Source organism: Saccostrea echinata, unplaced genomic scaffold (genome assembly GCF_033153115.1).
Source record: "Saccostrea echinata isolate AGI-Se365-2 ecotype Australia unplaced genomic scaffold, CSIRO_AGI_Sech_v1 ptg000009l, whole genome shotgun sequence".
Taxonomy (NCBI): domain Eukaryota; kingdom Metazoa; phylum Mollusca; class Bivalvia; order Ostreida; family Ostreidae; genus Saccostrea; species Saccostrea echinata.
In genome coordinates this window covers 10,295,183-10,321,268 of record NW_026889758.1, presented here as the reverse complement: position 1 = coordinate 10,321,268, position 26,086 = coordinate 10,295,183, and the positions used below count along the sequence as shown (strand labels likewise).

At 33.2% G+C, this 26,086-nt stretch overlaps 1 protein-coding gene and 1 long non-coding RNA gene across 2 annotated transcripts; both read left to right on the top strand.

Annotated features, from left to right (window-relative positions):
* The first annotated feature begins 2,530 nt into the window (after positions 1-2,530).
* LOC133181755 (carbonic anhydrase-like) lies at positions 2,531-18,219 on the top strand. Its single transcript, XM_061316338.1, has 8 exons — positions 2,531-2,757; positions 2,901-3,005; positions 3,402-3,596; positions 3,841-3,959; positions 4,256-4,348; positions 12,706-12,820; positions 12,939-13,048; positions 17,677-18,219. Exons 1-8 carry the CDS (start codon positions 2,658-2,660, stop codon positions 17,788-17,790), a joined length of 951 nt encoding a protein of 316 aa, XP_061172322.1. The 5' UTR covers positions 2,531-2,657; the 3' UTR covers positions 17,791-18,219.
* Positions 18,220-20,950: 2,731 nt separating this feature from the next.
* LOC133183277 (uncharacterized) lies at positions 20,951-25,624 on the top strand. The gene is made up of 4 exons (XR_009720619.1): positions 20,951-21,018; positions 21,153-21,263; positions 22,623-22,717; positions 25,519-25,624. It is a non-coding gene; the product is annotated as an uncharacterized LOC133183277 (long non-coding RNA).
* Positions 25,625-26,086: the final 462 nt, after the last annotated feature.

Genomic DNA, 26,086 nt, shown 5'->3' with positions numbered 1-26,086 from the left:
TTTTCAATTGTATAAGCATTCAGAATTAATTACATGGGATATAAAAGAAATGCTTTTTTCCTATATAAAAACAAAATTAACCTTTTCTTGTAAATAAATGCATAGAATCTTGTTTCATACGAAATCATAGCATGTACTAACCTTTGTAACGTTATTGTTTTGAACTAAACATTAACCATGCAGATCTGGTAATGAACTGAAACTTACCTGAAAGTAACCATTGAACCTACAGTGTAACATGTTGAGTCAGATAAATAAGATCATTACATTTTCGATATAACAAATCAAATTCGAGTAAAATAGTTGTCTCATCTAAAAAAAAAAAAATAAACTTCTGTAACGGTGATTTCAGGATTTTTTTTTTTTTTTTTTTTTTTTTTTTTGCATTTAACACTGTTTAAGGTATAAACAAGTTTTATTAGACCTCATACTTTTGATTAACATCTTAAAACAAAATTTAGTTACATATTTTGAAGAGAATTTCAACTTTTATTGCTGAAAATTAACTTCGGTAATGATATTTTCTCCGAAATTTTAACTAAGTGTCATAATCTTGTCAGAATTCAAAAATCATGTTGTACCGTTCTATACTCAACATCAGAAAACGAAAAAGAGGTCAAATTCAGATTTAAAAAAAAAAAAAAAATGTCAGTTCTATTTAAGCATCAATTGTTTTTTTTTTAAATATAATTGTAAACACCTTGCCGTGTGGTCAAATTGCGCGGTACAACTATGATAATTTGTCGGCACGAAAAGTTGCTGTTATTCATTCATCTTTATTATAAATTTGGCGCCTTTCAGAACTGGCGTGGATAGGGTTCATCGATACTCTGATAAGAGAGATTACAGTTAAAGCAACATTTTATATGAGTGAGCAGAGGGTTTATAAACCTTAATACACTTAATAGCCATTTTGACTTGGAAAGTTAAATAACTCATACAAATCAATATTGTGAAGGGGAAAATGATGATGAAGTACCCACACCATATAATGTAAATCACCTCATCATAATCAATTAAATACCCAAAGCACATGATTCATTATACATGAGAAGAAGAAAACACTTGCTGTGGCCTTCAACTCGACATTTATTGACAACGTATATTTATCAATTAACAATATAGTAACTTCCTTTCATACGTCGATTCGATATATCCCAGTGAACTTAAAAGATACTACAGAATCTGACATATCTGTTTCATATTTGGATATTTAATAGAAAAAGATTTTAATGGTAACCTACCAACAAAACTTTGATAAATGTCATGACTTCAATTTTTCTATCGTCATCTTCCCTTACTTACAGTGTAAACTTAGCAATATACCTTTGTCACCTGCATATGGAGTTTTTGTCTCCCAGTTGATTCGATACGCAAGAGCATGCTCTACGTATGAACCATTTCTAAAATGAGACAAGCTATTGACAAACAAGTTGATGATGAAGCAAGGATATCAACAGACTCGTTTGAAGTCATAATTTTGCAAGTTTTATGGTCGATACATTGACCTTGTCAGCAAATACAACCTATCATTAAGTCAAATGCTGACTGACGTTTTTCATACGAATTGTTACGCCATAATTTACACACTGAATTGCCTACGAATTTTCCCGTTTTTTCCCGATCATGACAAGGAGCACACGGCGAGTGTGACCGGTCGGCAGATGATGCTCACTCCTTCATGGCACCTGATCCCACCTCTGATGTTTTTGGAGGTCCATGTTTGCTCTGCTCCCGATTTGTTTTGTTTAAATGGACTTTGAGCTTGAATACTGTTCGTTATCTCCATATTTCATTGAGTTATTATTTTTTTATATCAAATATAGCCTTAGCAACCTAATTAGATAGTTATTGCTTTATCACTCTTTCATTGTCTCATGGACTAACACCAGGCTAGGCCTTATTTTAATTTTATTTTTCACTGAATGTTACCTGGAATATTGAAAATTTATCTGCAAACTTACACCCCCCCCCCAAAAAAAAGCTTTAAAAGTGTCTTTTAAAGTCCATAAGTAGCTAATTTCTGAAAGAACAATACCAAAAAATAAATAAATAAATAAATAAATAAATAAATAAATAAATAAATTTAAAAAAAAAAGAAAATAAAAAAAAATAAATTTAAAAAAATGAACATCTGAGTACCATATCTGAATTTACATAAAATGCTTATAAAATGGTTAAGTTTCAAGTTTTTATTTAAGACAAAGACCCCAACTGGGGTATATGAATACAAATGATACAACAAAACAACATACAAGCATGTTAATTAACATGTATGTATATTTCAAAACATCAAAGTATAGAAGGCCTCTGCTAGTATTAAATAAATCTATATGTATTACAACATATTTTAAACAGTATTTTTGTTATTATTAATTTATTACTGACAATAAAATTTTGCAAGTTTAACAGCTGTTAAATAATGTGACTTTTATGGGTGAGTTCCCTTTGAAACACTCTCCTTGCATTTGAGATACGTATAGTATATCGGGATACAGGCCGGCCCAAAAGTTAATTACCAAGTCACGGCCAACTGCAGACATTGTCAACACGAGGAATCGGAATATAATATTCATTTCGTCTTTAGGGTAATAGAGTGATTGTAAATACTCATATTTTTTATTCGATAGTTTTTATTTGATCCTGTGAACGTCATCATGAGAAAAGTCGTGACACACCTTTCCACGGCAGTTCGAAAATTTCCATTGCAACATCAATGCCATTTTAACAAGTTGAAGAGGAGTATATTGGAAACAAGTAATCTTAAATATTTCTTTTGAATAGTATCTGAGTGAAAAAATAAATGATTTTTTTTAGAATTCAAATGTATACAGAAATCTCGAGCTCTTTATGATTTCTTAAAATCGTTTTTTTCTACAAATAGATATGTTCCTTTGCAGATCAGTGCATTATAGTATTTTCTCACTGTTTACATGATAATAAAAACCAGAGGCCACCTTGGAACTATGATAAACTGACAAACTGGGGCTATGGTGATAAAGATGGTAAGTAATATCAAATACTTACTTAGCAAAGACTGACTCAAATTAGCTGCTTTAAGCCCATATGATATTAAAAATATATTCAATGATTTTACTACCTTACAGAAAAACTAGTTATTATTGTAGTTCTTTTTCATGTGTTTAGATATTGATGTTGTAATTTGGTCTGTATGAACCGAGGCTTTTGGCCTAGGTAGCTCAGTGGTTAGAGCACCTAGTGATTACTTACGCAGGATTCACTGATTCAATTCCTCTTCCAACCAGTTTTTCATAATGTACTATTTGTAATATTTAAATGTATGTTGAATCATCCCTCCTTTCCATATTACACTGGGGATCGAATATTAAAAACTTAATTGTACTATATCATAGTAGTAATTACATCTTGATGCAACACAGGTCCAGACACTTGGCATCAGCACTTTCCAGACGGAGCAGGGTATCAGCAATCTCCAATCGACATAGTTACCAGCAAAGCTCAGTTTGATCCCAGTTTGGCTAACACCCCTCTAAAATTTAAGTATGGAGTTTGTCACAGAGCAACAGTAGATAACACAGGGAGATCACTCAAGATTAACATCAACCAACCTTCAGGTGCACAACAGGAATATATTTTATTGATGTTTTTATGACCTAAGTAAATGAGCTTTTATGTACATGTACCATGTACTTTGTTATTATTTAATTTTTATATCTAGATTTGTGAGAGTAGGAGTAAGCTTGTTGTAGTTTATGCTGGGTAACATTAAACCTTTATTTAAAAAAAAACAACATATTTAATATTTGGAAAATATGATATACCTGTAACACATAAAACAAGTTCCCTCTTACTTGACAGAGTTGACAGGTGGCCCATTGCGAGATACATTTCATTTTGAGCAATTCCATCTTCACTGGGGCTCAACTAATGACAAGGGATCAGAACATACAATAGATGGCAAGTGTTTTGCGGCTGAGGTAAGAGTGAAAAAAGGATCTTTTGATCATTAAAAGATGGAACAGATTTCATAACAAAACTCCCAAGTCCTGGGGACTAAAATTAGAACTCTTTAATAAAATGTATGGTAATTGTCATATTCACATTATTATTCTAAAAAGGTAGAAATACTAAACAAGGTTTTGAGGGAAGCAATTCCTACTAGTGTTTCATTCACATAAGACCTTATATCAAATTGTTTGTATACTTTTACTATGATTCAATACTAACTCTGAAGTATAAATATTTTTTTATGTACATGTATGCTCATCAACAGTGGCATTTTGTTCACTGGAACTTGAAGTATGGGAATTTCCTAGAGGCAGCCTATCAACCTGATGGTCTAGCTGTTGTTACTTACATGGTGAATGTGAGTAGAATTCAGAATAGATAGTTTTCCTATATGACGTATTTTGCCTCGGAGTTATTCCCCTTGGTCGCCATCTTGTAGGTCAAAGTAGTGAATCTTCCTCTTTGAGCAGTTTTAAACATGCATGCCAAAAATATATGGGAAAAAATATTTACAATATTGAAATTATGAATTAAAAGAAGCTTTAACAAACGTATGTTCATAAGAAAAACAGTGTTACCTTCATCTCAGTGCCCAGTATAACAAATTGAACATGGTTAGATAATGAAGGGAACTTGGGATGTTGACCTACAATATGGCGGCCATGGGGAAACAACTCTTGCTTAAATCACCTCAATGGAAAACCATCTATAAACAAGAAACTTTAAGAATTCTCAGAGAACATTCACTCTTAAGACTCTTAAATCTATAAGAAGTGATATTATTCACAGTTTGTATGAAAAACAGTATCTAATAAATATATTCATATTATTCATATCTATGTTTGTTGACAAAGACATGAGGTTATTGACTCTTTTCTGTCTAATACAATAATAAAAATGGAGATATTAAAGATTTGATCTTCAGATTGTCAGTGCAAGTGCATATGGACAAGGCACCCCTTACCCCCATTCATACACCCCAGCACCGAAATGTTTCAGTTTTTTTTCTTCATAATTTTTTTGTTAGATATTTACAATGTGTTTTATATGAAAAGTACAACAACAAAAAACCCAAAGATTTTTCTTTGAAAAATAATGTTTGCAGCATTATAGATATGTGCTAGAAGATTAATTTATTCAAAGAAAATAAATGAAATTTCCTGGGGCCAGGGTATATAATTAAGGAGGGGCCCTATCCACAAGCACCTGTATGTTACAAATCTGATATTCAGATGGAACTTTTTGTGTGGTTTATTTAAGGGGAGATGGGCAAAAGACTTTATTAATTAACGTAGGTCGCGGGTTTGCTGACGTCATTAAAACTGGGTACGCAACTTATATGGTCTGGGCGACTTTCTTGTGCACATTTGATTATGACGTCACAGTGGAATATTGTTATAATATTTAAGGCACAACTTATCACAGATAATGAAGGCTTTTTACGATTTGAATAGTCGATACAATATTTAGATATAACTTTTGTTGGAAATGGTGGTTTAGTGTAATATTATTTATAGAACAAACTGAAGTTATCAAATATAATGAAGGCTTATTACGATCCGAATCTAACACTGGAAGTATTAGAAAGCGTTTCATTATGTGTTATCAATCGCATCCCGGAGAGCTCGGAATTTTCGACTTGTCGGAAAGGTCCGCGAAATTGCGATTGATTAGATATCACATGGTATCGCGAAACGATATGGGCACAAGTTTCAACTGACCTTTTTTCCTTTGAATGTATTTGAATTAACAGTTTGTTTAATTAATAAAGAAATCATTATATAAACATTCGCAATTATACACCTATTACATTAAAAGTTTAACCTTTATTTTTAAAAGGGACATTTTAAAAATATATTTAAAGGTTTATCACAAATTAAAAACTGCTAAGGTACTATGAAACATAAACTTATACAAATTATGAGTGACACTGACCTCCTGTAAGTAAATCTGGGGTCGAGTCACCTTTTTCCTACTTTTGTATTCTAATACCGACAATTTACCCTAAGATCGTAAAGATGCCCTTAGATGCGGGAGATTTAATCGAAATATTTACTAATCGGGGGCACATGAAAATTAAATGGAAATATGAAACGGAAGAAGAATGTGTAAAATAAAATTTATTGATGTCTGCATAATTCATGTTTTCTTATGCTTTAGATAAATAATCCTGCGAAGTTTAAGTTTAACAAGTGAGTTAAACGACGAAAAAATCTCTCTTTTTATGAATCGACCTAAGATTTTAAAAGAAAAAAAATGGAAGGGGGCATTTTTATGTATCAGTCAAAAACGATATATTTAAAAACAGCCTACAGAGACAAAAGGGTTACATTATTGATAACATATAGTACATATTAGAATTCAAAAATAGGAAAAGGGTGACTCGACCCCAGATTTAAAAAGAAAAAATTGGAAGGGGGGGGGGGAGCGGTCCAAACCCCAAGTGCCTGTGTAAGTAACGGCTTACACTTCTGTTATCTACAGATTTTATTCGCTACTTTGCTTTTCATGTCCAACCAGTCGAATTAATGTTATATACATTGAAAGTATTTTGAAAAAATCTGCTTGTTGATTACGTCAGATAAAATTAATTTTTAGATTCTCGTCCCATTTACCCTCTAAAAATGTCTCGTTCGTTTAGTTTTTTATGGCGTCAAGCTCTTGGAGCTTGAACGTCATCTAGCGATCGGCCAGGTGAAATCGCCACCGGATGTACGCGACCCAATGTGTCAGTGGATGCAACCGCAATAGAAAATAGCAATAGCTATAAACCAATTTCTTTGAAAACGCTCACAATGAATAATAGCTTGAAAATAAAATTGCATTAATTGTATCTACAATTAATTCTTTTACAAAACAACGATAATATGTTTTATTTTCACACAAGAAAAACATGATGGTTGTTGCGGATGAATTTCTACAGAAAGGGTGCATCGAATGACATGAATAACATTTTGGAATGATAACCGTGTAACACAAACAACCAACAGGCGGTAAAATAATTACAAAATTACATAAACACGAATACTACAAGTTTGAAAAGATTGAATTTCTAAATCTTAGCTTTACTTTTACAATCTTTTAACCAACTTTATCCTAAAAAACCGATGATGTTAATCAGTATTACTGTATTTCTCCATTTCCTCCAATATACCACGCACTATCGTAACTCGATCGTACTTGTAACAGAGCAGAGTCATGGTTGTAGTTAAGATGCAATGACTAGAACAACGCTTTGACGTTGGCAATTAGAAAGAATAATGTATAAATTCATGAAGTCCTTCATAGTTCTTCAATTGACTGAAAAGAAATTAGTTTGATATTTAGCATGAACATGTTCGACGGTGTCTGGTCAATTCGAACCCTGCTCCATTCGGACCATGACATAAAGGCCCCACACTACCGGTAATTGTGACATTTTGTTTAAAACTTTTTTTTTTATTTTTATTATTATTATTATTATTATTATTATTATTATTATTATTATTATTATGTCACCTGAGTCACTTACTTGACCTATTGCTATCTTCAGATCTTTTGAAATTGTTTTTTCTTGTTTGACGCCATTGAAGCCTTTCAGGCTTTTGATTTTTCTATTCTTATAATTTTTTTTGGATATATAATGAAAATACAATGTATTTAGCCGGGACGATATTTGGCGGAAATTCATTCATTAAGAAGTTATCGTAGCTATGAGCGCATTGCTGAATGTTCTAAATAAAAACATTTCATATGTATACTTGAATAAGAGGATAACCGTTTTCCGCCAGGACGCTGAAAAAATATACAGCCAAATGTAGGATACTTATCTACGAAAAAGAAAAGAAAACAAAACAAAACAAAAAGAAAAGAAACGGTAAGAAAACAGCACATAAAGAAAATTCATTGAAAGAAAGAAACTAAAGGACTGATTGTCGTTTTACGTCCCTTGAGATAATTTTTACTAATATGAGACGTACAAAGAATATTAGAAGAGAAACATGTCTAATAATCATTTCATTGCTATTGAATTATTATGATACGATTCGTGGGTCATATGAAAGCAGATAGACGTGAATTAAAAATATTTTAATTTGTTTTTCTGCTCTGTATCCCGGATCGATATTCAAGACGTCAAGCGTGACGTTGCGATATTTTATGACGTAGTTCTTAAAAATGTTAAATTTTGTCATGTAAAAGCAATTATCTACATTTAAATTACGAGAAAACAAGCCCGAAGACATATTAATTTTTTAACATAGATTTATTTCAAATCAATTCTATTTTAAGATACCAAAGGGGGAACAATTTCGTCTGCACCATTTAAAAATTAAATGATATTTTTTCAAAAAAAAAAATCTTGCCTGAAAACGAGCCGAAATCGACGTTTTTCCTATATAATTCAATACAATAACGTCGAAAATGTTACCACAACAATGGCATCTTTGGGATTTAATTACATAAAACGATGCAGACGAATTTTATAAAATTTTCAGAGAATGTATAACAAAGATAGAGGAATCATATAACTAATTTTCATGGTATGTTTTTCGGACACTTTTAAAAGGCCCGCAAACCCGCAACCTACGTTAAAGACCACTCAAAAGAATGAGGGCGCATTTGATTTGGATTCAGTAGGAATCTGGGTGCACTTAAAAAATGACAATTTCATTGATTCAACACATGATATTTTAGCATTCTATTAATCAATCAGGTTCTTGTGATATAGGAAAGAAAATATTTGCTCAACATTGTGTTTTGATTTGCTAAAATAATCGCCTTAAAATATGGCTAGATGAGTCATTTGGTACAAAATGGTACATTTTTACACATGTTATTCAATAAATTTGCTATCTGTGGGTCATCTCTCCATGATTTTAAAATGTTATTTGAGTGCATTTTAATCAAAGAAATGAACAAACATTTATAAGAAAATGGAGAGGGGACCCAGAGGCCATAAAAAATTAACTTTTACCAGAATAATCACGTTGTGTAAATGCTCTGCTTCATTGTTGTTTAAAAACCCTATTCCTCGAAAGCACAGTGGTCAATGAAAGTAAGGATTTGACTGTATATCAATGATATAGATATGATATAGATATGATATGTATCTTGGTTTGACCCTCACTTTGGGCTTTTTTTTTTAAACAAAAAGTCCAGTCATTTGTCAGTTTGATTTATTTAGCAATTTTTTTTACAATATTAAAATAAATTTAAATTATGATTCTTTTGCAATTCTTCTGACCCACTTAAATTTTAATACATTTGTTAGTTGTTTATTAATTATGTGGAACTTTTCTTTTTGGTGGACACAGACTTCCATGACTTTGCAAAGTTCATCTTTTAGATGAGTACCGTATATACTCGCCTATAAGTCGGTTTTTTGGGAGTTAAATTTTGGTCCAAAACTCTATGTTTGACTTATAGGCGAGCTATAAAAAGATTGATATTTTAGAGTTTCAAGCCCTCTAATATAAGCTTAAAAAATACAACCGACTTTTAGGCGGACCGACTTATAGGCAAGTATATACGGTAGTTTCAGTTATATTTAATATTCGTTTGAATACCGATTTATGCAAGAGTTTGAATGAATGTCAATACCAGATGAAAAATATAACAGTTAACAGACTGATCAAAGTAATTTGTTATTTTTCTTGTATTCAGAATTTATAACAAGGAGGCAAATTTAGTGATTAAAATTTTAGTTGTCTACTAGTAACAAACCCGCTAAAATGAGCCATAGTTAGCACCCCGCTAAAATGTCTGCTATACGGTGTTCAGGTTCAGTCAAGGGCGTATGGGAAATATCTCAGATAAATTCAAATAACCATTGGTTGGATCTGGATAATATCAAATTTATTATATCATTTTTTTTCTATAATTTGGTAAAGGGTATTGGAGGCAAATCTTTTTGACATTTTGGAAGACAATGTGAGTTGTTCTGCTTTGTTTCAATGCTCAAAAGGAAAAAGTTCAAGGTCTAGACCAAATGATTTATTTCATTTGCATGAAATTTGTAATAAGTTTATTGAATTTGTAATAAAATTTAGAAGTTTGGAATGTCAATTTTTCATTTTTTTTTCTTTCATTTTTTAGGTCACCTGAGTCACTCAGGTGACCTATTGCTATCTGTTTTCGTCGTGCGTCGTCCGTCGTCAGTCATGTGTTAACATTTGAACATTTTCAGCTTCTTCTCTGAAACCGCTGAACCAATTTCATCCAATTTTAGCATATGGCATGTATGTGTGAAGGGGAACAAAAATTGATGAATTTCATGGTCCCTGCCCCCCTGGGGCCTGAGGGGTGGGGCTAAAACCACAAAAATTAATGCAATCTTTAAAAATCTTCTTCTCTACTCCTGGACACCAAGCAGTCAAACTGTTGGCATGATTGTAATAAGCATTGAGCCCTCTACCAAAATTGTGAAATTCATGGCCCCAGGGTCAGGAGTTCTGGTGCTAGGGCGGGGCTATATAGATCATATAGTGAAAGTGCATTATTTCTTTGAAAATCTTCTTCCCTACTCCTGGGTATTATTTAAACAAATTAAATATATAGTTATGATAAGCAAGAGTGACTCTACCAAAATTGTGAAATTCATAGCCCCAGGGTCAGGGATTTCGGTGCTAGGGTGGGGCTATATAGATCATACAGTGAAAGTGCATTATTTCTTTGAAAATCTTCTTCTCTACTCCTGGGTATTATTTAAACAAATTAAATACATAGTTATAATAAGCAAGGATGTTTCTTCCAAAATTGTGAATTTCATGGCCCCTGGATCAGGGGTACTGGTGTTAGGGCAGGGCTATATAGATCTTATAGTGAAAATGCATTTATGCTTTAAAAATCTTCTTCTCTACTCCTGGATATTATTTAAACAAAATAAATACATGGTTATGATAAGCAAGGATGAATCTTTCAAAATTGTGAATTTCATGGCCCCTGGATCAGGGGTTCTGGTGATAGGGCGGGGCTCTATTTATTATATAGTGAAAATGCATCTATGCTTTAAAAATCTTCTTCTCTGCTCCTGGGTATTATTTAAACAAACTAAGTACATAGTTATGATAAGCAAGGATGAATCTTTCAAAATTGTGAATTTCATGGCCCCTGGATCAGGGGTTCTGGTGATAGGGCGGGGCTCTATTTATTATATAGTGAAAATGCATCTATGCTTTAAAAATCTTCTTCTCTGCTCCTGGGTATTATTTAAACAAACTAAGTACATTGTTATGATAAGCAAGGATGCCTCTTCCAAAATTGTGAAATTCATGGCCCAAGGATCAGGGGTTCTGGTGTTAGGGTGGGGCTATATAGATCTTATAGTGAAGGTGAATTATTTCTTTGAAAATCTTTTTCTCTGCCTTTGGGTATTATTTAAACAAATTAAGTACATTGTTATGATATGCAAGGATGCCTCTTCCAAAATAGTGAATTTCATGGCCCCAGGGTCTAGGGTTCTAGTGAAGATGGGGGGGAAGGGGGGGGGGGCTCTATTGATTATATAGTGAAAAATCAAAATTTCTTTGAAAATATTCTTTTCTGCTCCTGGTTAAAAAGCAAAGAAGCTAAGTCTATAGTTATGATGAGCAAGAGTGCTTCTTCCAGAGTAGTGTATTGCATGACCCCTGGGTCAGATGTGCTGGTGTAGGTCTGGGGCTCTTGATAATATAGTGAAAATGCATTAATTCTCTTAAATAATCCTGTCTGCTCTTAGTGTTAAGCAGATAAACAAAGTGATTACTTATGATGAGCAAACTTCTGGTCCCAGGGTGAGAGGCTCTGGTGTTTCTCTCGGGGGGGGGGGGGGGGGGGGGGCTCTATTGATAATATAGTGGATCTGTAATAAAAATGCATTATTTCTTTAAAAATCTTCTCTGCACCTGGGCATATCAGAGGCAAAAAGAGTAAAAGTTTTTTAAGGAAGAGTATTTTGACCAGATTTTTGAACATCTGGACCATTTGGTCAAGTGTTCTGGTACTGGCCAGGACTCTATTAATTTGTATTCTACTGAGAGGAGTTATTCCCCTTTGCCATTTACTTTTGATAATTGATCACAGTAAATAATGTACTTGAAAGGTTAATAGAATAAGAGAATTATGCAAGAATTTTTATTGTATAATAGAAAAAGTACTTTTATAGTTTTAATGATCAGGTAGACTTGTACGTAATAGATAAATAAAAATGAGACAAAAATAACTTGTTTTTTTAAATGTTCATCAAAGACCAAGAGAGGCCAATGTAAGAGATTTCAACAAGGAATTAAAGTAGTACAGAAGCACTGACAGGTTGTTGATATACTGTATGGTGATAGTGATAAATGGGGAACAGATTAGAACCTAATTTTTGAACTGTTAATGAATACGAGACTTATTATTTTGTTGATCCTGATCACCCTATTTTTCTTGCTTTTGGGCAACAAAGCTTCACCTTTCAGTTCATTTTTTACTCTATGGATCCTCTAAATTGTTGTATTATACTCAGGTGACCGTTTAGGCCCTTGGGCCTCTTGCTTAAAATTAATTTTCTTATCTGCTTGCTTGTAGAGAGACAATGCATTGTGTTTTCACTTGAAATATTTATCCGTAGCTTCAGCCAAGTGTGTGGAAATTTACACTTGGCTTGTAACCTAGCTAGCTTTCAAAACAACTTGTCAAAAAAGTTATGAAATAAGTAAAAATAAATTACTCAAATGAATTTCTGAAGTGAAATTGTAAGTTTGCTATTGCTTATAGGTTGGTGCTGAGCACAAAGAATTCAAAAAGCTTACAGATGTCTGTCCCAAAATAGAAGAAGCATATACATCCGTAAAACTCGCTCAACCATTTGATCCTCTTAAGATGTTAAAAAGTAGGTAATTTCACAATCTCAGTTTGTAACAAATCATTGTGAGTGAAGATACATGTTTGTTTATCTGTGGAAGGATTCAATATACAATGCTGTTATCATTTGATACATTTCCCATCAGATGATGTTTCCCAGTACTGGACCTACCACGGTTCTCTTACCACACCACCATTACTGGAGACTGTCACATGGATCATATTTAGGAATCACATGGAAATTTCCCAGGAACAGGTAATTATCTGTGTCTAGTTACATGTATATAAATGTAAAATAATTTTCATGGTGTTTTATAAAGATATAATGTAACTTAATCATGGTTAATTTCAAGAAAAATAAATGAAAGGTTGACTTCATGAAGAATGCTCATTCTTATGAACTCATTGAGGTAAAATTTATATTGACTATAACACTTAAAACCTCGAAGCCTTGACTGAAATTGTCTCAAACTTGAGTAAATGGTTTCACGACGTATTAGACATGTAATGGTCTTACTCTAGGTCATATATCAAGTCAAGTACATCTGCTGTTGCTCTGAAAAAAGTGATGTTTCCTTTTTTTTTTTTTTGGAAATTTTACTACATCGATTCATCTTTGATTATGAGAATTAAGGTTATATGCTTCAGAATAGCATCAATGATGGAAATTCAATTTTCATAAATGTTCTTTTAGTTTTTGGTTTAGTTACAGAAAAAAGTGTGATGGTGAAATCAATCAGTTTTCAAGATAGTGGAAAGATACTTTTGTTTTACTTTCCTAATTAAAAAATGAATGAACAGACACATACACATACACACACATTCATACACACACACATGAGAAGAGAATACAGTTCATACAACATTATCAAAATGGGTATAAGAAGGCACACGGAAAAGGAAATCATATGGACAGGGAGTAATATTGTAAATTCCTAAGGGATTTTTTTTTCTCAATATTATCAATCTGAGAAGTAAAATAACACATATTAAAAGTCCCATAGGAGTAATTTAAAAATTCCTAAGGGAATTTTTATCCTAAGGGAAATTATTTTCCTAAGGGAGAAAAAAATTCCCTTAGGAGAAATTTTTTTTCCTGTAGGACTTTTTTCCTCCTACAGGATTTTTCTTTCTCCTATAGGAAGGTAAATTCCCCTAGGAAATAAAATTCTCCCTTGGTAAATTAATTTCCTGCAGGAATTCTGAAATATCCTACAGGAAATGATCGAATCCCGTAGGATTTTGATAATATCCCTCAGGAATTTTAATTTTCCTACAGGAACTTTATTTTTCCCATAGGAATTTTCTTTTTAAAGGTGATTATCTCACCTGACAGGTGAGATTCACCTGTAACAAAGGTAGTTTTGAACTCTGTAAGTGATGGTCTACCTCATGGTATATATGGATTTTATGTAAACTAAGAGTTTGGCGGGCGCCGATTTGCCACTTTGGAAGTGGCAGATTTATCCGGCACAGTGTTACTGATTAAGTGACTTAATGCTAACTACCCCTGTCCATTGTTGACTATGTTGTCAGCGTTGAATTAATTCTAACTGTTCCTGTCCATTGTTTGCTGTTGTAAATGTTGACTAAATGCTAACTGTCCCTGTCCATTTTTGACTGTTATCAGTGGTTATTAGTGTTGACTTAATGCTAACTGTCCCTGTCCATTGTTGACCATGTTTTAAGTGTTGACTTAATTCTAACTGTTCCTGTCCATTGTTTACTGTTGTAAATGTTGACTAAATGCAAACACTCCCTGTCCATTATTGACTATGTTGTAAGTGTTGACTAAATGCTAACTGTTCCTGTCAATTTTTGACTGTTATCAGTGGTTACGAGGGTTGTTCGGAAAGTTCGTGGACTAGCGCCATAAAATTAAAACCGCTTAAGATACATCAGTGAATTTTTTAATGTTCAATTAACATCATCATTTTTATTTATATGATAAATTATACATCATTAGTTTTATTTTTTAATAAATTGTTGATGTTTTTGAAAGCAATGGTATGTCCAGGCGGCGCAACCTCGAAGATTACGTTTTTTCTACCTAAGTGTAACTGAGAAAAACTTTTTTGGATATGAGCATTTGTCATTCAAAAATCCCGTTAATTCACTCATGTGGTATTACACAATTGTACCGTAAAATTTGCAATTTTTACCCCATTTTGTAAGTTCTATGAAATTTTATCCTAATGTTAAATGAAATGTCCAAACAATTATGGGGTTGTAATGATGTCAGAAAGGGGGTGGGTTTCTTTTTCCAACATTTTATAAAGTTTCACCCTCTGGAAAAACTGGTATAGACCTAGGTAATATTTATATGGGCTACTGAAAAATAAAATGCATTCAGAGTACTTGTTTTTAAACGGCGAAAAAGATTAGAGAGACAAGAGATGTAAAAGTTAATGTCGATTTGAAGTAAGGGTGTTCAAAGTTTGTCACGTCGAAAAGTGACGTTGATCATGTGTGATAGATGTTGAAGTCCGACAAGGAAATATGTTGTTATAATCAAGTGAGGATCGTTCAGATCTGTTTTCTATTTACAATATTATATACATTGAAATCAGCTGTTTATGACATTGTAAAATCATATAAACAAGACGGGTTTAAATCTTTTCTTAACTCCAAGGAAACTCATCAAGATAAGTGTATGAGGTAGAGAATGCGGACGTTGAAAAACAATGGCGTCATGAGACTAAATGGCGACAGCGCCGGGTGATCATATAACATCTTTTTTATTTCATGATAATTTGGTAAATATTCAAGGTATCAAGCTAAAATTTACAAAATTTCTTTAACTTTTGTTGTTTAATGTTCATTAAAAATTTTATAACCATAGACTACATAGAATTAATTTTATCGCATCAGTCCACGAACTTTCTGAACAACCCTCGTATTAGTGTTGACTTAATGTTAACTGTCCCTGTCCATTGTTGACTGTTGTCGAGTGTTGACTAAAAGCTAACACTTCTTGTCCAATGTTGACTATGTTGTCAGTGTTGACTAATTGATAATTGTCCCTATCCATTATTAACTGTTGTCAGTGTTCACTAAATGCTAACTGTCCCTGTCCATTGTTGACTGTGTTGTCTGTGTTGACTTAATACTAACTGTCCCTGTCCATTGTTAACTATGTTGTAAGTGTTGACTTAATGCTAATTGTCCCTGTCCATTTTTGACTGTTGTAAGTGTTGACTAAATGTTAATTGTCCCTGTCCATTGTTGACTGTGCTGTCAGTGCTGAATAATTGCTTACTGTCCTTGTCCATTGTAGACTGTTGTAAGTGTTGACTGAATGCTAACTGTCCCTGTCCATTGTTAACCATGTTGTAAGTGTTGACTGAATGCTAACTGTCCCTGTCCATTGTTGACCATGTTGTAAGTGTTGACTTAATGCTAACTGTCCATGTCCGTTGTTGACCATGTTGTAAGTGTTGACTGAATGCTAACTTTCCCTGTCCACTGTTGACTGCTGTAAGTGTTGACTTAATGCTAACTTACCTGTCCATTGTTGACTATGTTGTAAGTGTTGACTTAATGCTAACTGTCCCTGCTCATTTCTGTCCCTGTCCATTGTTGACTGTTGTCAGTGTTGACTAAATGTTAACCTTTCCATGTCCATTGTTGCCTTTTTTTTAATGAAATGGCTGAACCTGTATTAGGCATGTGGCATTGGATGAAGGGAAACAAATCATAGTTCCCATTCCATGTTTGTTTGATCAGAAGTTTATAATGAGGAATAAACCCTGTACCAAAATTGTTTAATTCTTGTCCCAGAGTTCAGTTTGTGTACTCCAGGACAGGACTATGTTGTTCATACATGTATATTGAAAATACATTGGGTCCATTAAGCTGTAAAAGGCAAAGTTACTGAATTTAACCTTGTTTTTAGTAATGAGCATATTTACTACTCAGTATTCTATGAAAATTATTGCAGTAAATATTGGCTCTTCTATCCCCCTTACTCAATGATGGCTATCGTAGAAAAGCAATGTCTGGTGCACAAACATGAAAGATTTATACCCTATTTCTGATTATAATTGAACTGTACACAGTTAAACAAGAAGCCTTATACTACATGTATGATCTGTACACAGACATGAAGGCCTCTGATTATAATTGATGATCTCTACAAAGTTAAACTTGATGGCTTTTGATTGTAATTGATGATCTCAACACAGCTGAACAAGAAGGCCTCTGATTAAAATTGCTGATTTATACACAGATGTCTCTATATGAGTGAAAAATTCTTGAATGGGACGTAAAACAACATACAATCAATCAATCAATATACACAGTTAAATAGAAAGGCTTCTGATTGTAATAGAAGAAAGCTGATTAATCTTGAGAATATTAACCTCTTTGTGCATGTGTTGTCTATTGTGCTGCAAGGCCTGGGGCAAGATTGGAAATCTATGCTAAAACATAACTCAAATGGTTGGGCAACCAAAATTTTCTCGTCGGCTGAAAAATCATGATCGACTGACACTAGTAGCGGGCGACTCGGGGCAGTCACATTAATTCCTAGAAACACCGACGACTGCAAAAGTTTAAATATTTATATGTAGACCAATCATCGCCGAGAGCTGAGCCGCAGTTTAATTTGCACCGTCACCGACATCCGACATTTTGGAAAAGTCGACCGATCGACGAACCGACTTAACATACTGTCTGCCGATGATCAGCCACAAAGGACGCAAATTGTGTCGGCCGACGGAAAAAAAAATCAAAATCGGGCAAGTCAACGGCCGATTGTAGCTTGAAGAATTCCATTTTTGCCTCAAAAACCATAGGCCGTTGGTCGTTTTTGGAAATGTGACTGGGACTTAAGAGTTGTCTCTCTTTGGATTATGGGATAATGCTGGTTGAATTTATTTTCAGATGGATATTCTGAGAAAACTGAAATTTCCTGAGGGTCAGTGTATGGTAGATAACTGCAGACCCCCTGGACCAATCCACCAAAGAACAGTCAGAGCATCATTCTCAGAATCGTAGACTCTTTTCAAAGACGTCACCAACAGCTACAAAATACTGCCTATAATACATAGCACAAATCTACCTCATAAAATTCAGTTATACTGAATTTGTGGGGCAAGTCAATGTACGGCGTGTTATGGAAATTGATTTCTGTATTACAGAGCTGGATTTATAGAACTGTAAACCACTAATTCCAACACTATACTCATCTGACGATGTATGGCTTCATTTTGAGTTTAATAAGTTGAATTGCAGTGCAATGCAGTTGTTCTATTGATTTTTCTATGAAAGTTTTTTTTTCTTAAAAATGCCAATAGTAACAAATTTGTATCTTGTAAATCGTGGAGTGTGTGAGACTTTCTTCTTTGCAGTTTCTGATGTTGACTCTTCTATGCTCTCAGACTATGACATTTTTGTCTCTTTATTAATAAAAATATACATTTGAAATATGTGAACTTTGTATCTCCGTAGAATGTACTGTTTATTGAACAACAAAGCATTTGACATAAAGTTTAACAGGAAGAAGTCAGATTAACCCACAGTTGACACATTACTACCCTCCAGTCAATTTTATCTCAACGATCGAAGTTGGGGGAGCTAATTTAATATCCTCGGAGTCAGTGTCGACGTCCCAGGTTGAAGATTTTAAAGCAGATTTTTTTAAAAATACTTCTATGCCTTTTATTAAATGATCAGGAATTTTGATAGTGTGTGATAAGTCCAGATTCTCTTTCCAGAGGTGTAACTCAGAGTGAGTTCACCTCAAAATGAACTTCCGGGAGATTTATTCGGGTTTTTGCGTACAATTTTATCAACCAATCAAATTGCGCGTTTTTAAGCATGTGTCGTTGTAAAATAATGCAGATTCCAGTATAGAAGAGACTAAGCTCCTTTCTTAGTAAATGGTTGAATATTTATTAGCTAGGTCATTTGAGTCACTCAGGTGACCCATTGCAATCTGTTTTCGTCCGTCGGTGGTAAACTTTTGAGCATTTTCAGCTTCTTCTCTGGAACTGCACAGGCAATTTTAACAAATTTTGGTGTAGAGCATCTTTAGGCAAAGGGGGACACAATTGTGAATTTCATGATCTCCCCCCCCCCCCACCCGAGGGCTTGAGGGGTTGATCCAAAGCCATAAAAATTAATGCAATTTCAAAAATCTTCTCTAAACCTATACATCAAGCAATCAAACTGTTGTCATGATTATAACATACAATGAGTCTTTAACCTAAATTGTGAAATTCATGGCCCCAGGGTCAGGGGCTTAGGAGTTAAGGTGGGGATCTAATGATCATACAGTGAAAATGCATTAATTATTTAAAAAGTTTCTTCTCTCCCCTGTATAAAAACAAAGAAACTGATTGCGTGGTTTTGAGCAAAGGTGCCTTTTTAAAAATTGTGAATATCATGACCCCTGGGTTAGTGGTTTTGATGTTAGGGGAGGGGTCTTATAAGGCCTTCGGGTCTCCTCTTTTCTCTTAATTTAATGCTGCCACCATCTGTATTACTATCAAAGTGTCACACCGTCTTTGGAAGAACATTACGGATTTCCTGAATATTACTCGTACTTTGGTTTGAACATATTTTATTGTATAAATAATATACAAATGGTTTGAACACAAGTTCTAACAACTTACGAGGTTCTCACCATAAATGGATACAACTGTCAAGGTCTATATATAGAGAAAAAAAAATATTGATATATACAAACTTATTTGTTTTAAACATACATTCATTACATGATAAATATATAACTAACTAGAGTTTTAGTGTAAGGCTGTAATAATTAATTGAATCTTCCAGAATCTCTTATAAATTTTTGTACAGATTGAAAAATATATTTATTGATTTCAACATTTTGTGACTCATCTCCCCACAGAAGTAGGTGACAATCAATAATATTCAATTTAGTGTTTGGTTTAATAAGACACAGTAGGTTTCTAAATAGTTCCTCTCTAGCATGTTGATATTTGTTACATACAAAGAAGAAATGATATGGGTCTTCTGGTGTACCACATGAACAATTAGGACTCTCAATAATGTTTCTTTTATAAAGATCATAATTTAAAATACAGTTGTGTCGTAGTTTAGTATGTATGATACTAAGTTTAGTATGTATGATACTATGATACTCGTACTTTCGTTTATTCAATTATAAAGAAATTTAATCGTCTCATAAACTTTATAGATAATTATTATATGTTGGTGTCCATTTAGACTCTTGCATTTCAATCTCCTTCAGACAAGTTTGACTAACTGGTGAAGGCATGACGAAAGTAACAGTTTTTACTACCATCGTCATTAGCACAGTGGATGTTTTCCATCCAGGTGAGGGTAAACTTGTGGCCTAAGGATCACCAAGACTAATTGTAAGTAATTGTGTGACTTGTGGTGACGATCATGGCATGTTCAATCGCACGATGAATCGAGCGATTACTACGCAAAATTTATCTCGCATAGTCATGCGGTCAGTCACGTACGATCAAATCCATATAAACGTCTTCTTCAGTAGTATTGTATGAGGCGCCGTTTTGGTATTTACTGCCAAAAAGTGATATCACCTATTCGAATAAGTGATATCACCTATTCGAATAGGTGATATCACCTATTCGAATAGGTGATATCACTCATTCAAATTGAATAGGTGATATCACCTATTCGAATAGGTGATATCACCTATTCGAATAGGTGATATCACTTATTCGAATAGGTGATATCACTTATTCGAATAGGTGATATCACCTATTCGAAATGAATAGGTGATATCACCTATTCGAATAGGTGATATCACCTATTCGTGCTGAATAGGTGATATCACCTATTCGAATAAGTGATATCACCTATTCGAATAAGTGATATCACCTATTCAATTTGAATGAGTGATATCACCTATTCGAATAGGTGATATCACCTATTCGCATTTCTTACAACAACAAATAATGAATGCTCCCTTCCTCAAGATTATCTAGATTTTCATTGGAACCAAGCAAATTCGGGCTGCGTTAGGGTCTGTAAGTCTCGTCACGTGACTCGCGAGATTTTTTGATAATATTAACTTCCAGGTACCTCACACATGGAGATGTGTATTGGGTTATGCATGTTTAATTTATGGTTTACACAAAGCGTATCAGGAAAGTTTAAGCAGTTGTACAAAGCCGAAGGGTTCTCCGACTTACGATGGATAAATTGAGAGTCGTAAAAGCTTGGGTGCGAGCAAGTAGGAGGAGAATTTCGATCGAAGTACAGGTAAACAAGTCAGAGAATGTCACCTGCTTCTTGGGTATTCTTGGGTGAAATAGAAGTCTTATATTATACATTTGTATCTTTTGTATCTGATTAGAATAGTTTTGTTATCATCATTCCAACTAATTTATTAACAGATTTTTCTTGAATTCGAGGATAATGATGTTATTACCAGCTGATTAAGGAGGAGTAGTGTAAGTGTCAGATGGGTACGAACGTCATCTTGTGACAGCATCACCTTTGTTTGGGTAAATAATTTGTTCAGAATACGCTTCATTTATCAACAAAAATTTAGCTGTTGCATGTCAGTAGGTCTAGTTTTTTAAGTATTCAATGTTTGAAAGCACTTATCAGGTCCAGTACAATCTTTTGATTTAGATATATATATAGCTTTATTAAGCTGTTCAGAATAGCTTAATTTAGCTATTTTATCACACTTTTTCTTAAATGTATACTTTTTTCAGCATGCACAAAAAGTCGCACCTTGGTGCAGTAATGATACTCAACCTTGAACTCATCTGAAATTGATGCATTTAAAACTCACTCATTAAAATCTCCTTGCATACATGTGATAATTTTTAGGCCCAAATACTGTACAGCAGTCCTCAAAATACAGGAATTTGGGTGAAAATACTGTACATTGTTCATCAAAAAAACTATACAAAAAACTGTAAAAAATATTGACCAAAAATCAATGTAAGAGGTTCATTTTTTAAGCTCTTCTGAGCCAAAGGCCCAAAGAGCTAATGCTGTGGCCATTTGTGCGGTGTGCGTAAACTTTTTAGAATATGGGCCATGACTCAAGAACCCTTTGGCCAATTATTGTCAAATTTGTCACAGGGTATACTTGGGCCAAGGGCTTCCGTTTATACTAAAACTAGGGTTGTGACCCTTAAACAAGGGGAGATAATTAGGAAAATAGAAACAAAAGAGACTTTGTACTCAAAGTTCTAAAAGTTTTTGGGCTACATATGCAATTGATACAGTTACTTTTTCAATGAATTTATAAAGGAGGCCAAATGTGGTCAACAAGATAATTGATTAATTCAGTACATTCAATGAGAAGCAATCATACTTATCCATGCCTCAATGCACACAAGGTAGTGGACATGCAGTTACTCAAATAATAGATATTTATCATTTGCTTAAAAGTAATCAAAAGTTGCAAAGTTGGAGCTATCTTTGATTTTGCTTGTTGTTTCGATAGCCCATAGCACATATATGAATAGTCAAATACATGCAACTTTTTGTCTATTTCTTACCAAAATAATTTTTGTGAAAAACTGCATATAAATAGCTAAATCAAGCTATTTTGAATAGCTTAATAAAGCTAAATAGCTATTGCAAGCTATATAGCTAAATTAAGAGATTGTACTAACCTGCTTATTTCCCAATCCCAACGATAAAACTTTCTTTATATATTCTGCAAATTCTCTCTGCATTTATCATTGAACAAAATTCATATGACTGCAATTATATGACCATATTCTTCAGTTTAGAAAGCATGTTATAGAGGATATTTTGGTTAAAGTTTTGGTCTGTTTCATGCAGTGTTTGAAATATTCTTTCATCTTACACAATTGTATACATTAAGATTTATTTTATAGCTAAAGTACAAGAGAACTGCAGCATCTAAGACTACATGTACATCGACTTTGAATAATCTACCCGGTATATCCTCAAAAAGGCAACTCAAATACAGGTATGAAATTGATGTCACAAAATAAGTTTTTGGACTTACATTTACTCTTATAATTCATATACATATAAAGCATATAAAAAATAAAAATAGAAAAGAATTAAAGGTTCATCAGGTGACAGCTCAATCATGTATGGAATATTATTAGGCCAAATAAAAAAATATGTGTGGTTCCCATTACCTGACCATCCCTATTTTAGATCCCCGACCCTAAACTTTTTTTCGGCAATATTCATATTTATTTTCCGGAATTTTCCGCAATTTCCGTCATCCACTTCGGTATTAGTTTTAGTTCCAGCAATGGCGGCCTCCATGCAAAAATCGTTTCAACACGTAGTGCAAGTGTTTGATGGTGTTAAATCTAAAGCAAGCTAGAATGGTGTGGCAGTATACCTTTTCCAGCGCCATGTTTTTTTGTTTGTTTGTTTTTCGGTTGCCAGAATTAAATAAATATGCCCAAGAGTGGCGAGATTCAGTTAGTTGCTCTGTTTACAGCTGGTTTATAACAAGTGCATGCTGATTAGCCCCTTTATTATTTAATGCACGCAAAGATGTGAAGTCAGGATAGGAAATCACTTCTCGCTTGAAAGCACACAGACAGCTGGCCAGGTAACGTTTTTTGGAGTTAGGGGGAAGATAACATGAGAAAACATTTATTTGATTGCATTGATTACGCAAGAATTAGCCCAATGTGTAAGATAGATTAACTTGTAAACTATTAAATAATTTATATCAGGATCATTTCTTTTAAACCGAAAGTAGAAAAAAAAAAAAAAAACAGTTCATGAGGAAAAGTGAAAAAGAAGACTGCTGATTTTACATGAATAAAGTAAACTTGCAAAACACCAATATATATGAGAAATGAGCTTGGAAGTATGAAGTCTTCAATGAGGCAAAAAGGTTTCATGAAAGGATTTAAAATTTTAATAATATTAAATATTTGTAATTCTGACAAAGGACAAGATAGGCTAAGACCCCTTTTTGGCCCCCGGTTCGGGGTGTCTTTTAGAATGATACAACAGTTTATCAGTTAAAACCTGTTGTTACCCCTGCCACAAAATGAGTATTGGTTCTAAGTTATGGGATACATAGAGGTCACAGGAAGGTCAGAAAATATGTAAATTTCCGAATTTTCTCATTTTTATGCAAATTTTCATCGATTTTACAGCACATTTTGGTTCAGGAAACATAGAGCACAAGCTTGCCTATCTACCAAATTTATATATTTCATACACTATTATTAGATGCATCTTATGTATAAAAATCTCAGATAGGCAAGCTTGTGCTCTATGTTTCCCGAAGTGAAATATATCTCCAATTTGACAAAATTTGACCAGAATTGAGGAAATTCGGGAAAATGTCCTACTGTTGCACCCTCTTGTGGTCTCCGTGTAAGCTTTGAATCAAAATTAGTGCTGGTTTTAAAACAAGCATCATTTTAAGTTCTTAACTACAAACTATCACAATTTTAACCGTGTTCTGATTTTTACATCAAATAAGAGGCCAAATTGGGCCGTTACCATACCTTGTCCTTTGAATGATTCTATGTCATCTTGCTTAGGTGATTTATTTTGTTTTAAACATTACTGTACAAAGTGTAGGTGTCACATTCTTTTCCTCTGACAGCTCTTAGCAGAACTCTCATGTCCGTTTTCTAGTTTATAGTTCAGAATTTATTATTAAGTAAAATAAGAACTGTTCTGGATAAAAGTAATTAATTAATTTCATTTATAAACACTGATTTTAAAAAAAGGATGTTCACCTTGGACTTTATTTCTTACAAAAAGAAAAGATTGTGTTTTCATTATTTTTGATTTAAAAATATTTGTTTCATATTCATAACTAGGGTGCCCCCTGCCAATGTTGACTAGTATGTTTAACGCCACATCAAAATGCCACTTATTTTCTCCTTCACTCTGTTCATCCACAAATAAAAAATTTCTTTTCTGAACCATAGTTGGAAAAGACTGAATTCAAAATAAACAAAACATTTATTAGTTATGAGTTATATACTCAGCTCTTCACAAAATATTTCTGTTTTTACGCATTCTATAATGTACAATTTTAGATTTTATATACCTGTATAAAGACTTCAACAGCAGATTCCGATAGAGAAATCATGATCTATATTTAAGATTTAATGTATAATGCTTAAGATATCCATTAATTTTACTTATAATATACAATTCTGAAATTAATATCATCCTTTAAAAACAAGGATAGCACATATCATCTTCGTAAACACTTAACATTCTTAAAAAAGAAAATATAATATCCAAATAACAGTTAAATAATTCAATTTGCTCATGCTGATTTTCTTCAAACATTGTATTTTCTAGATGAGTATGAACTCGAATGAATAGAATCAGCAAACAACTGTTTAAATACCCAAGACATTTTATTCACACATTAAAGCACATATCTAATCCATATGCTTAAGAGAAAACATATCTGACACTCTACACATAAAATAGTTAATTTATGCTAACAAAAAGAAATAGGTATTATATAGAAAAATTTTGAAAATCATTTTGTACTAAAAAAAAAAAATAAAAATAAAAAATCCCTACCTACCCTATTTTTTGGGAGGTGTAACCGGAACCACACATTTTTTTGTTTGGCCTTAATGCTGAGTTTCCAAATGCAAAATTAAGGGTATTCGATATATTCCATACAAGTTGTCAATCATTTATTAGTGATTTATACAGAGGTTCATTTGCATGTAAATGTTGATAACATTGTTTTACTGTCTTTATTAACTTGTAATACTAAATTTTATAAATTGACAAATTCATTCTTTTTAGAAAGTGCATATAATTTGGAAAAGAGACCATCAATCCACTGGGGGGTATCGCATGAAAGCAATGATTATAGAATATTGTAAGGCTGGAGGAGTTATAGTACAACAGGCAGGCAAGTAATGGTACTTTGTTCTGGAAATTTTTCGCCCCAGTTTTATTTTTCTCATTCTGCCCTCCTTACAAGTAGGTGAATTTAAAACGGGACAAATTCAAAGAAGGCAGCATATATATTTTAAACACAAATGTGTCTGGTCAAATTTGAAAAGGGCAAAATTGTTTTCAAGGGTGAAAGAGTGAATATTTTAAAAATTAGAATGGGGTGAAAATATCCAATAATACAGGTTATATATATTAACACAGTACATATGCATTTTTCTTTTCTTTATAATGAAAATAATTTGTTCTGTAAAAGGACAAATTTTGTTCTGATTTGTATCAAATAAATAAATATGTGCCAGATTTATTATTTTGCAGGCACCTAAGTTACCATCAGTTGTGTGTCAAGCTGTGCAAAAATTCTATGTCATGTTACAGAATCTTTCTTAAATACAGGTATATGTCTGCTCATCTG